This window comes from Pagrus major, chromosome 23, assembly GCF_040436345.1.
Source record: "Pagrus major chromosome 23, Pma_NU_1.0".
NCBI lineage: Eukaryota > Metazoa > Chordata > Actinopteri > Spariformes > Sparidae > Pagrus > Pagrus major.
The window spans coordinates 9,162,724-9,174,086 of record NC_133237.1 but is presented as its reverse complement, the minus strand read 5'-3'; the positions used below and the strand labels follow the sequence as shown (position 1 = coordinate 9,174,086).

The 11,363-nt window shown below is 42.9% G+C and overlaps 2 protein-coding genes across 2 annotated transcripts; one reads left to right on the top strand and one right to left on the bottom strand.

Moving 5' to 3' along the window:
* The first annotated feature begins 309 nt into the window (after nucleotides 1-309).
* napsa (napsin A aspartic peptidase) lies at nucleotides 310-6,515 on the top strand. Its single transcript, XM_073493851.1, has 9 exons — nucleotides 310-487; nucleotides 1,301-1,454; nucleotides 2,359-2,482; nucleotides 3,608-3,726; nucleotides 3,879-4,078; nucleotides 4,326-4,448; nucleotides 4,726-4,870; nucleotides 5,087-5,185; nucleotides 5,814-6,515. The coding sequence occupies exons 1-9, from the start codon at nucleotides 420-422 to the stop codon at nucleotides 5,973-5,975; spliced, it is 1,194 nt and encodes a 397-aa protein (XP_073349952.1). The 5' UTR covers nucleotides 310-419; the 3' UTR covers nucleotides 5,976-6,515.
* Nucleotides 6,516-6,592: 77 nt separating this feature from the next.
* Nucleotides 6,593-11,303, bottom strand: mief1 (mitochondrial elongation factor 1). The gene is made up of 4 exons (XM_073493850.1): nucleotides 11,157-11,303; nucleotides 10,876-11,056; nucleotides 10,202-10,473; nucleotides 6,593-9,953 (listed from the first exon to the last, which is right to left on the bottom strand). The coding sequence occupies exons 1-4, from the start codon at nucleotides 11,301-11,303 to the stop codon at nucleotides 9,114-9,116; spliced, it is 1,440 nt and encodes a 479-aa protein (XP_073349951.1). The 3' UTR covers nucleotides 6,593-9,113.
* Nucleotides 11,304-11,363: the final 60 nt, after the last annotated feature.

Sequence of the window (11,363 nt, the reverse complement as noted above, 5' to 3'; positions counted from 1 at the left end):
TCTACATGGTTGGGTTTATAAGCTCTCTGGGGAGAAAGTATTCATCAAAATATTAAAAGAATGTGCTCTTTTATATGAAAAGTTTCCTCAGGTGAACTTTAAAACATTGACACAACGTCCCAGTGCGTGCTCTATCACTCATTTGACAGTTTCATCACAACTCGTGACTGTAAACACACCTTGTGCGCCGGTTTAGAACGCGGCATGATGGCCATCCTCTTCAGCCAATCAGAAGGCGCTGCTGATTACCCCTCCTCCAATCACTGCGCCACATAGCGTGCAAAACCGAGTGAAGGCGGATACTGCCGATGTGCCTTCACTCCAGCGCTCTGCGTCAGTTGAGAAAGTAGCGTGTGTTTGTGCGCTCGTTAGTAGAGGAAACACTACAAAAAGTGTGTGTTGTTTCTACGAGGAGAGAAATGACACGGCTGGAGATGTTTTACATCGTCGCGGCGCTGCTGGTAACGCAAAGCGCCGCCATTATCAGGTAAAGACTGTTTATTAGCTGATGTTTCGGCAGCTAACGTTTACATCTGTGCCTGCGTCCCTTCATAGCAACAGAGAGCAGCATCAGGCTCCGATGGCTGCAGGTGAAGTGCACTCGTAATGAGCCACACGTGTTTCCAATAAATACGCGTCGAATTATTGTGAGTTGTTTAAAAAACAGTATTTAGCTGTGATAATGACGCAGTTAAAATGATGCCGACACTCAGTTTTGTAGTTTGAGTGTAGAGAGTAGAGACGAGCGCTCTGTACCAGGAAGCAGCCTCCTCTCATGTCGACATTTAATCAGATGGAGGAAGTGTTCAAATCTTGTATTTAAGTAAAGTAGAAATACTGTTACAATTAAAAGTCGTACCTTTTTTTAAATCTGCAGAATAGTGTGTATTATTTGATACTCATTTCAGTTATTGATGTATTCATGTCTTCCTCACTTTAAAGGTGCACTATGTAGTTTTTGGGGAAGCGTTATTAATTGGAAGAGGAAGATCTTCCTTGACTGATTTTATGCCTAAAGTAAATGTTTTCATGACTGAATAAACCTGCCCTTAAAGGACAACACAATTTCAAAAACTGATTTACATTGTTAATATTTGGCGGACCCTGCCACCTTTTCAAGTTTTGTTTATCTAATCTATCTATTGCATCATAATTTATTTGTTTATCATATTTCGTATAATAAACAAAGTACTGGAGTAGAACCATAAAGTAGCAGAAAACAAAATACAGTATAGCGCTTGAGTAAATGTACTTGCTTATTTTCCACCACTGCATTTAATTCAATAATGCCTCGTTACAGAGTTCCCCTTCATAAAACCAGAAGCATGCGCCGCCTGATGAGCGACAATGGGATGTCTTTGGAGGAGCTTCGGGCTTTAGCGAAGAGCACCGGAGCGCCAGACAGCTCTCCCTCCCCCAAACTGCCTGTGGAGAGGCTGACTAACTTCATGGATGTATGTCCCTACAGTATACTTTAATTGGCAGTTAGAATGACAATTCAGTCATTATCCTCTCCGCTTGAGGTTGATAGTGAGAGAGCGCCCCACAGTGAGCCAGCAACCCTGTTGGAGAGAGCAAGCTTCTAGTGCCTCCAAACAAATGGGGAAACTGTCCGTCACACTTTTCAGTTCAATCCAAGAGTTTGGAGCGGAGGAAGGCACTGTGGGCCAAGAAAAGTTCTGAAAGTTCAATATTTGAGCAGCATTAACAGTAAGAAAAAGGAGGAATGACTAAGTAAATATTACACTCAGGCAACCACGATATCATGGGTTGACTTTTTTGACTTTGAAACATGAAATGGGGACAGCTTACTCTGCATTTGTTCCCTCATGTCAAATTTAAGTTCTGACTTTATCGTTTCCAAAGCTTGTGTTTTATTTATGATAAGTTTAAACCTGTGTATTCCTGCCTGGCAACAGACAAATTTCCCCACCCCTAGCATTTCCATGTGGTGTTATTGTTGGTGCCACTGTTGCAAAGACAGCATGTTCAATTTCCGTTTTCCTCACACCAGCAACTACAAACCAAACAGAAAACGTGTTTATTTATTCATTTAATAAATAAGGGGACAGAAATGGTGCTAGACTGTCAGCCGGACTGGATCGACTTTTAAGCCTCCATTTTCTCAAGAAATTTGTTCCCAGTTTTTGTTAAGTGGAAAACAAGATTTATGGGGAACGAATCAAAACACAGATGGTATCATTATTCTATAGCCGTTACATTGTGCCATGAACATGTACTGATGATGTGATGAAACTTGTCTATTGCCAGTTTAATGTTTAATCCTTCTTCTGATGCAGATTTAGAGGAGGTTTCACAGCAGATCTGTGTTTACGTTTAGTTTTTTTGTCTCCTCAGGCCCAGTACTATGGGGTGATCAGCATTGGCACCCCTCCACAGGACTTCACTGTGCTGTTTGACACGGGATCCTCCAACCTCTGGGTCCCGTCCATTCACTGCTCCTTCCTTGATATCGCCTGCTGTGAGTTTGCATCTTTGGGGAAATTACTCACTTGACATTCTCTGTACTGCCTGTGTGTCTGTTGGCTACTTCCTGGAAGATGCTCACTGTCACAGTTGTGACTAAAATACAACACTTCTTCTCATTATCGCTTTAGAGTTTGCTTCTTATTCACAGGAATGTTGAACTAAAGTGTAAACTAAGGCAGTGTTATAATAATTATAAGTAAAGTCTAAGTGGGACAGGAGTTAAAAAGTTACCCATAGGAGAGTCCCAGTGTCGTGTAAAAAGGAAGTAAAAGCAAACCTTGACCTCAATTGCAATCAAATGACACTGAACAATGTGAAAGACACTTTGTCCCAGGTTAGATTAAACCGACTGGCTGTCAGTGCAAAATTCCCATCAGATCTGTTCACCATTGTGAGTAATCAATATATCAGACAACCATACAGTAACAATGGTTGACATATTAAGATTTCAAGATGGAGTGAATTCAATATCTTCCAAACAGAAGTTCCTATCAGGTAAATGTAATGTTTCCAAAGTCACCTGGTGGTCATTCTTTTTAGGATTATTTAAGTAAACATCACCAGGCAATCCTTGAGTCCAAAGTTTTAACTTTTGTTTACAGCGCCCTTGAGCAATTGGCTGGAGCGCAGAAATGTAATCGGATGACATATTGACTTATTAGCCACAAAGAAGGGATAAATATCAACCACATATCTTCTAACATGGTTAAAAAGGCACATCCTGTCTTGTTCATTTGCATCTTGGATAATATCGTGCAGAATTACGGGTGCAGCGTTGCATCACTGTAGGAATTACAGCTCAGATTTGTTCAGTGCAATAAATGAAGGCAAAATAAACTACTTTAAATACAGTAATGTAAAATTATTACAGTTAACAGCTGCCATTTTAAAATGTGGCAGTTAGTCCCTGGACACAAACCTGTAGAAGTCCCCAGCTACATCTACACAGACCCCCAGACTGAAAGGCATAAAATAAGTGTGTCTCTTTCTAGTGGTTTTGTGTCCTTATGGTCTGTGCCACCTCTCTGGCCCTATTTAAAACTATTTTAGTTATTGGTGTACTAACACTAACAGTCTGTGTCCTGCTCATTGTTGTGTTTGACTCTTCTCTCATCAGGGCTTCACCATCGTTACAACTCAAAGAAGTCGACCACATACGTTCAGAACGGCACAGAGTTCTCCATCCGGTACGGCAGAGGCAGCTTGTCTGGCTTCATCAGCGAGGACACAGTCTCTGTGAGTTTGACACGTGCTCGCTCACATAGCCCTTTTGTTTAACTGCATTCCTCAATTTTGCCGGTCACACCATTCCTATTATTTCATTATAAGACTTGGTGTTTTGCATCAGTAGTGACGTCTCTCTCTGCTTCCTGTTTCTCTGCTCGCAGGTTGCAGGTCTGCCTGTTCCTGGCCAGCAGTTTGGTGAAGCAGTGAAGCAGCCTGGCATCACATTTGCAGTGGCACGGTTTGATGGGGTCTTGGGCATGGCCTACCCCTCCATATCAGTAGCTAATGTCATTCCGGTGTTTGACACAGCCATGGCTGCCAAACTGCTGCCCGAGAACATTTTCTCTTTCTACATAAGCAGGTTGGTCTCTGACAGAAGAACAAGCATGAATAAAATAAAAAATAGTCAGATAAACAGGCTCTACTGTCGCTGGCTCCTGTATTGGTTAAATTTGTCTGAAGTTCCTTTCTACTGCTGCACCAAAACCCAACGCCTGTTATGAATTCAGCAACTGTGTGTGGGTTTTCACACTCATGACACTAGTTGGCACATTTTGGTATTTCTTGCTAACTCAGACCATTCTGCTTCTGTCTGTTCTGCCTCTTAGAGACCCAAAAGCAGCAGTAGGAGGAGAGCTGATCCTGGGAGGGACAGACCCCCAGTACTACACCGGAGACCTGCACTATGTCAATGTGACACGAAAGGCCTACTGGCAGATCAATGTGAACGGGTGAGAAGGAACCTTTATGTGGCGTCATTATTACAAGGAACTGGGAGTAGTATCAAGGTTGACGCACTTTTATTTCTGTTTGTCATAGACAGAGTTCTTACTTTTGCTAAGGCTCATTGCTTTTTAACTGTAAATTAAAATGGTAGCAGGTGCATGCATGAAATAGTGGTATTTCAAATTTCATTGTCTTAAAAACTGCATCACAGCAACAAAACAAAATTTGAAGCAGGAGTCGGAGGTAAACTGAAGTATCTATTCTCTCTCGCCCACCCTGCAGACTTCAAGTTGGCAACCAGCTCAGTCTTTGCAAAGCCGGTTGCCAGGCCATTGTTGACACGGGAACGTCCCTAATTGTAGGTCCTGTGGAAGAAGTCAGAGCGCTGCAAAAAGCCATCGGAGCTCTGCCCCTGCTGATGGGAGAGGTAAAGATGATGCATGAAACACAAAGCTAACTTGACAGTTGCTGCATGTTGATGTAACTTCTAACACTTTCTACTGGAGCCGTTGACATTTGTGGTCTAGGGTTGCAAAAGCTGCATTTTTGCTGCAGATTGATGAAACATAACACCAAGACTCACTTTGTTTTTTGCTTCTGAAGAAATTTCAACACATTCTTCTCTACTGTGCTTCTTCACTAGTACTGGATTGACTGTAATAGGATCCCATCTCTGCCTGTTGTCTCTTTCAACATCGGGGGGAAGATGTTTAACCTGACTGGAGAGGATTATGTCATGAAGGTACGAACACTCATGTCAGATGGATAACTTGTTTTAATTCAGTCACTGACAGTTATTTTATATAACATTATTTAAATAATGAACAGATGTGTCTCCTCCATCACACCAAACAAACTGTTATTAGCAGCATAGATTCTGCTCAGCCACTCTGATCATTGTTACATTGCGAGCAGAAAGATGTGGAAATGTGATGCATGTCTGCAATGATTTGGAAACACATTTCCAACCACCTCCAAATGTATCTTCAATCTGATTTGCAAAAATAGCATTTCATGTGTAAATGTTTTTCAAGACTTTCAAAGATCAATCTGGATCATTTTTGAATATGCCAAAAAATGGATTTGGGCTGGCAGTCATGACAAATGACCTGTCAGACTCCAAAAGTTATTGCCATTTTAGTGCAAAATGTCTTGCCATACAGGGGACTGAATTGAAAGCATTATATTAGGAGGTGACTTCCTCACCGCCAACATGGACTGGAGGAACAATTAATGGTGACCAATAACTTGTTCAAGGTACATAAGTGCTGTGAACACTGTCTTAAAACAGACTTGGATACACGTGTGACCATATCTTTAAACTATTCTTGCAAAACTGACTGATATTTCGTCTCTCTCCTTTGCTGCAGGAGACTCAGATGGGTAGGTCGATCTGTCTGTCGGGCTTCATGGCCATGGACATCCCTCCTCCTGCAGGCCCCCTGTGGATCCTGGGAGATGTATTCATCGGGAAGTACTACACTGTCTTTGACAGGAACGCTGATCGTGTTGGGTTTGCCACAGCCAAGTAGTCTGCTAAATACGCCTCATCTGCAGTGGTAATTTAACTTTAAAGATCACATCAAGCAAAGCTACATTTCACCACTGTTGCGTTATTTGATTTGCAGCAAACCAAAGTATTTAAAGCTTGTATCAGCTCATATCTGCTTAGAATAATGGAGTTTACATGAATATGGATGCTGCAATAACAGCCATTTTCCACACATTTAGCGAGGAGTGTGGATGTTCTGCCACTGAACAAAGGGACTGCTTAACTCGGTTTCTTGCACGTGTATGCAAAGCTGTCTTTGAGTTTGAGCTTCATCTTTAATATGGCAGGGGTCAATCAGAACTATGCATTTGTGCTTGAATTTTTGAACTTAAGATGCTTTGAGGGAACAAAAGTTTCATTCCTAGCAACTGAACCACATTTCCAGTTTCCAATGTCTAATAAAAATATAGCTGGAGCTGCTTTTGTACACTGAAGGTATCTCAGGATGTTTAACGCGCCATGTGAATTTTATTACCAAATGTCACTAAATGAACTTGAAATAAATCAATGTCTTGTCAAATTTTGGAAGAATGGATTTGGATTGAGTGTGTGCTTCCTTTTTGAGGGGAAAAAAAACACAAAGTTTAACCTACAGAATGTCATTTGTAACATTTAATGAAGTATACAAAGTGCTGCAACGTTCAACTCCAGAGCTGAACTTTAACAAAAAAAAAAAAAAGCTGGGAAAAATACAGAGCATGCAACACAGCATATGGCCATTATGCTCTCCACAAGGTAGAGGTAGAGATCTACTTTGGGTTCATTTTGTTTTTTTTATAACATTATAAATGTGGCACAGTGACTCCCCTCCTGTCAGCACAGTAGTAACTTGTAGCATAAACCAGGTCTGCAAAGAAAGACACTTAATATGCACACAAAGATCTACTGTGGATTCATTTTATGAGTACATCCAGAACAAAGCACTTCATGAAGCACAATAAGTGGTACTTAACATGATGAATTAAATCAATGCAAATAATATTCGGCTCTTTTTGGTTACAAATGTACAATAAATACAAAAATATTCACCTGTATCTCCGTTATTATCTGGTTGATTATTATTAACTGATCGCACAACAGAACTATCAACATATTGTACACTATACAAACAGTGGGACGGGGGTTGAGGGGACACTTGCTCTGTAGTAACTGCATTTGTTTTTTCATTCTAAGGCTAAAAGTGAGAACAAAAAGCAACCATGTGATTATTTAGACAACGTGTTTTGAGTTGAGAGACACAATGTCCACCTGGCAGCTATTATTTTAGTGACTCCACCTGCTGTCACCTGCAATGCATCAAAAGTAGCAGGCTGATGTCATGGGATACCTTGGCTATCAAAGCTGCTTTTACATAACAGAGGATCTGTGAGTTGATCCCTCTCAATCAGATCACAATCTAAAGGATTAGCACCTGAAATCTATTAATATATAGGAAGACCTGGCAGGGCAGAAGTAGTGATCATGCCTGCAGGTTATATGTTGATGGTGCCATACACTTACTTGATGTACAGGGTCAGAAGTGACCGATAACATGGCCTAATTGTATACTTCTAATCCATGTCTGGCTACCTACTCTAGTAAGACTGGTCCAGAAGAGCAGCTACAAGTTAATCAGGGTTTAATGTGGACTTAGAGTGTGCTCACAGACACACAAATACAGGACTACAGAGGTAACAAGCCAGGAACCGAAGTTAATACTGAGGCTAATTCACCAAATGACAAAAACCTTCTCCTGCAGGTGGCTGCGAAAGGTCCTCTCGCTACAAAGATCCAGATTCAGCACAAGCTAGCGTCAGCAGCTGACAATAAAAAACAGTCAATGTTGAATTTAGTGATAGAGTAGAAAGAGTTTAAATTAAAGCGAAAACCAGCAGACAAAAAACACTTTCAGAATGTCCCACTGAGACACACTCGTCGTTGCAAATCTACAACAGAACACTCAACATTTTGACAGTGCAAAGTAACCCGTGATGGAGGTCTTTAAAGATAAAAAGGAGTTAAAGCATATCAGACCTGTGTAAGCAACAAATGTGAGCCTGGGGAAGAAACCTCCTGCTCATGACAAAAAGAGCAGCTGTATGTGAGACGGACAGTCACATGGAAACATTTTCCAGTCACGCCAAAGTAAGTGGATGATAAGATGGTGGTGTTGTATTGTTTAGTCATTTCCACGAACCGCAGTTTATTCCATCTGTGGGTGTATTTTAACTGTAAATCAAATTGGCGTGAAATAGAAATATTAGAAAGAGACATCAACGTACAACTCTGGTGTATATTCATCGGTTTCTAGATAAACACATGCAAGCTGCAGACATTCCAATCACAGCCGAATGTTTGTTTTCACACATCCCTGCAAACATGTAAAGCTTACATCATGAACACAGCCACTGTATTAATGAAGTTTTTGGAAAAAGACCTGGATTTCAAACTGAGCTCTACTGAAAACGCTGGCACTGTTTGATGTCAGTGCTAACAGCAGGAGCAGAGAGAGAGATCTAGCGTGTCTTTGCCTCAAGAATGTTGAGTCTTTCAGGAAGATCAAAGATTTATTAGCTTAACACAATCAACTTTACATTCCCCCCCCCCCCCCCCCCCCGATACGGAGGCACGGACCCATCTCAAAACAGAGTAAACATCATTGAACTGCATTGGACACGTCTGTCCTCCCAGAACTCTGAAACCTGTTAAGACAGCTTGGATTCAATACAGAGGTACATGCTCTGTCCCAGATTTAATGTGTTTCACTTCCATTTTGATATGAATCAACCAGTCCAATCCCTCCATCCCAGTGTATCAGGCTCTAATAGCATGCCTTCTCTTAACTTCATTAATACAGTGGCTTTAGTGAGAGCCACACACTCCAATTGGCCTTCACTTTCAGAGATTAAAAGAGTATTTGTATGATCCCACATATACAACTTTCATGTCAAGACTCACATTGATCTTAACTGCTACCGTGTTTATCAAGAGACATTTAAGATGAAGAGACCAGGAGAGAGGATGATTTCATGCACTGTTTTCATTTCCAGAGACCTCATTATGGCTCGAGGTCACTGTTCACCACAAACAGGGGTGTGCGTTTCAGAGCCACGCTGCTGTGCAGTGACACACGAGGACGTCAGGGATGGGCCGGATGTTCCACGGCAGTTCTCAGCAGCCCCTCCGGATCTGAAAGGGCGCAGTAAAGCGTATACCCCAGCTCATCCACCTCATGTTCAGTCAGCTCACAGAATAAATTAACTTTAGGGCTGAGGGCGCATGGCAGCCTCCCGGCCTCTAGGTGTCCCACTAATGCCCGTAGCAGCTGAAGGAAGCGGTCGGCCAGCGCTTCCTGGGTCCAGTCTCCTTCTTTTTCGCACAGCAACAAGATGGCGTTGGTGAGCTGGCTGGCGTTGAGCCGGGTAAGGGCGGGGTTGAGCTTGCACATAGCCTTCGCCACCTTCAGGCAGGCGCACCGGCAGCCTCCGTCCTCTTGGTCCAGGGCCCTGAGTCGTGCCGTCTCAGCCACTCTGAAACTCTGCCGCCACAGGTTTTCATGGCGCTCTGCGGCGAGTCGATGAGGTTTGGCAATCAGTGAGGTTCCATCCTCCATCACAAGTAGAGGTAGGAAGTCCACGTACAGCTTCCGGTCAGTCTCGTACTGCACCTCCAGGGTCAGCGTTTCTGAGGGAACCACAGGACGGATGATGTAGTCGAGGACGCTCCCTATGGCCGGCCAGTTGATGGAGCCAGCCACAAGCTTGTCGAAGACCTCGAGGACCGATTTTGGGGAGAGGTAACCTCCAACCATGCAGCGGTCCCAGTAACTGCTGTTCCGTGGGAAGTACTCCAGATTCTCCCTGCGGATGAGCCAGAAACCAGGGACATTCATGATGGTGTCCTCGCCAGGGATGGACGACCACAGGTTCTTCTCCAGGATGAGAGGCACCATGAGCTGGGCGTGGTCTGCTGTCACCACCTAGAAGATGGAGGAATGAATAAAAATTAAAGAAGCACTGACAAATTCAACAGTAGTGATATTATTTGCATTTGCTACACCCTTATAGTAATACCTATTTTAACTAATACACGAGGGCAATGTCGGAAAACAACAACAAAGTTACTTAAATAGAAAACTGATGAAAAAGATTAAATCAATATGCTCAAATGAAGTAAAATCAAAGCTCCTTTGTCTGAACATTGGACCAAATGTGTGTAACCTCTTACCTGTAGGTCGTCATACAGACTGCCACTCAGGTACATCTCTCTGAGCGGCATGTCAGGCAGTTTGGCGTGTAGGAACACTCTGAGCTCAGCACAGATATCAAGCGCTGCCCTCCTGGCCACAGCCTGCTCCTCCGCCGGGATGTTCACATTACACTGGTAGAACTCCCACAGATGTTCCTGCAGGGACAGACGCATTCGGGCCCGCATCAGGTCCGACTGAGTGGCACCGCTGCCTCCCACAGCAGCTCGACCCACAGCCCTCCGCAGACAGTCTGAGAAGATTAGAAGCAAGTGAAAGTTAAAATATGGATTTGTGCAAAATACTGTTGCATACTTCTATATAATGACTTTTGAAGGGGAGACATGTTATCAAAATGGTAGAATCTACAAATACTAAATTAAAGGGCTTCTACGGCATCTGAGAAATAATAACATTAAGGTTCAACTACATCAAAGCAAATAACATAAAACAGCTACTACAGAGCGCTAACACCCACTGTACAGAAAGAGCAAGATTCCTCCAATTAGGCTGTCTGTCAACAGATAAAATGACAGCTGGCTGAAAGTCTAAACTGAGAAATTGGCTGGTAAATTTAACATGAAATATATTATATTTGAAACAATGATGGAGAGGAAATTTATCTGCAATTTCAAGGGCACTTTGTTTTCCTCACCTGGTTCAAAAGCATGTGATGAAGTGGGCAGAGACTGCAGAGACCTGCTAACAGTAGACTTCATGTCATGGTTCAGTACCCGCGGGGACGAACCCATCCAGGCGGGCTCCTCCCAGCTTCTCTTTCCTCCCTGCTCCATCTTGGTGGGGCTGGTGGGAGCACTTATGGCACGGTCATACATCTGCACGACAAAGAATTGTGTGCATGTTGTTCACATTAGTATGGATGTTTAAGTGGAGTGCGATGGAGAAAAGTTGGGTCATAAATCGCTTCTCACTTACTCTTTTGACGGCTAGTGTTGCGATGCCAAGCATGGCTGCTCCTCCCACTCCCAGCACAAGTTTGGCATTGGAGAGCATGAAGTCAATGGCTGTACCGATCCCATTGTCGTCTTTCTTGCCTTTGCGGTCTCCGTTCACGCCCGCCATCCTGGCACTGAAAACAGAGGACATTAAGACAGATAAAAGGTATTTCCTTTGTTCTGTTGC

Coding starts and splice junctions, on each gene's coding strand:
- napsa (XM_073493851.1), top strand. CDS start 420: ATGACACGGCTGGAGATGTTTTACATCGTCGCGGCGCTGCTGGTAACG. Junction 4,079..4,325: donor TTCTCTTTCTACATAAGCAG/GTTGGTCTCTGA, acceptor TCTGCCTCTTAG/AGACCCAAAAGCAGCAGTAG. Junction 4,871..5,086: donor TGCCCCTGCTGATGGGAGAG/GTAAAGATGATG, acceptor CTTCTTCACTAG/TACTGGATTGACTGTAATAG.
- mief1 (XM_073493850.1), bottom strand. CDS start 11,303: ATGGCGGGCGTGAACGGAGACCGCAAAGGCAAGAAAGACGACAATGGG. Junction 11,057..11,156: donor CAACACTAGCCGTCAAAAGA/GTAAGTGAGAAG, acceptor TTTGTCGTGCAG/ATGTATGACCGTGCCATAAG. Junction 9,954..10,201: donor GTCTGTATGACGACCTACAG/GTAAGAGGTTAC, acceptor TCCATCTTCTAG/GTGGTGACAGCAGACCACGC.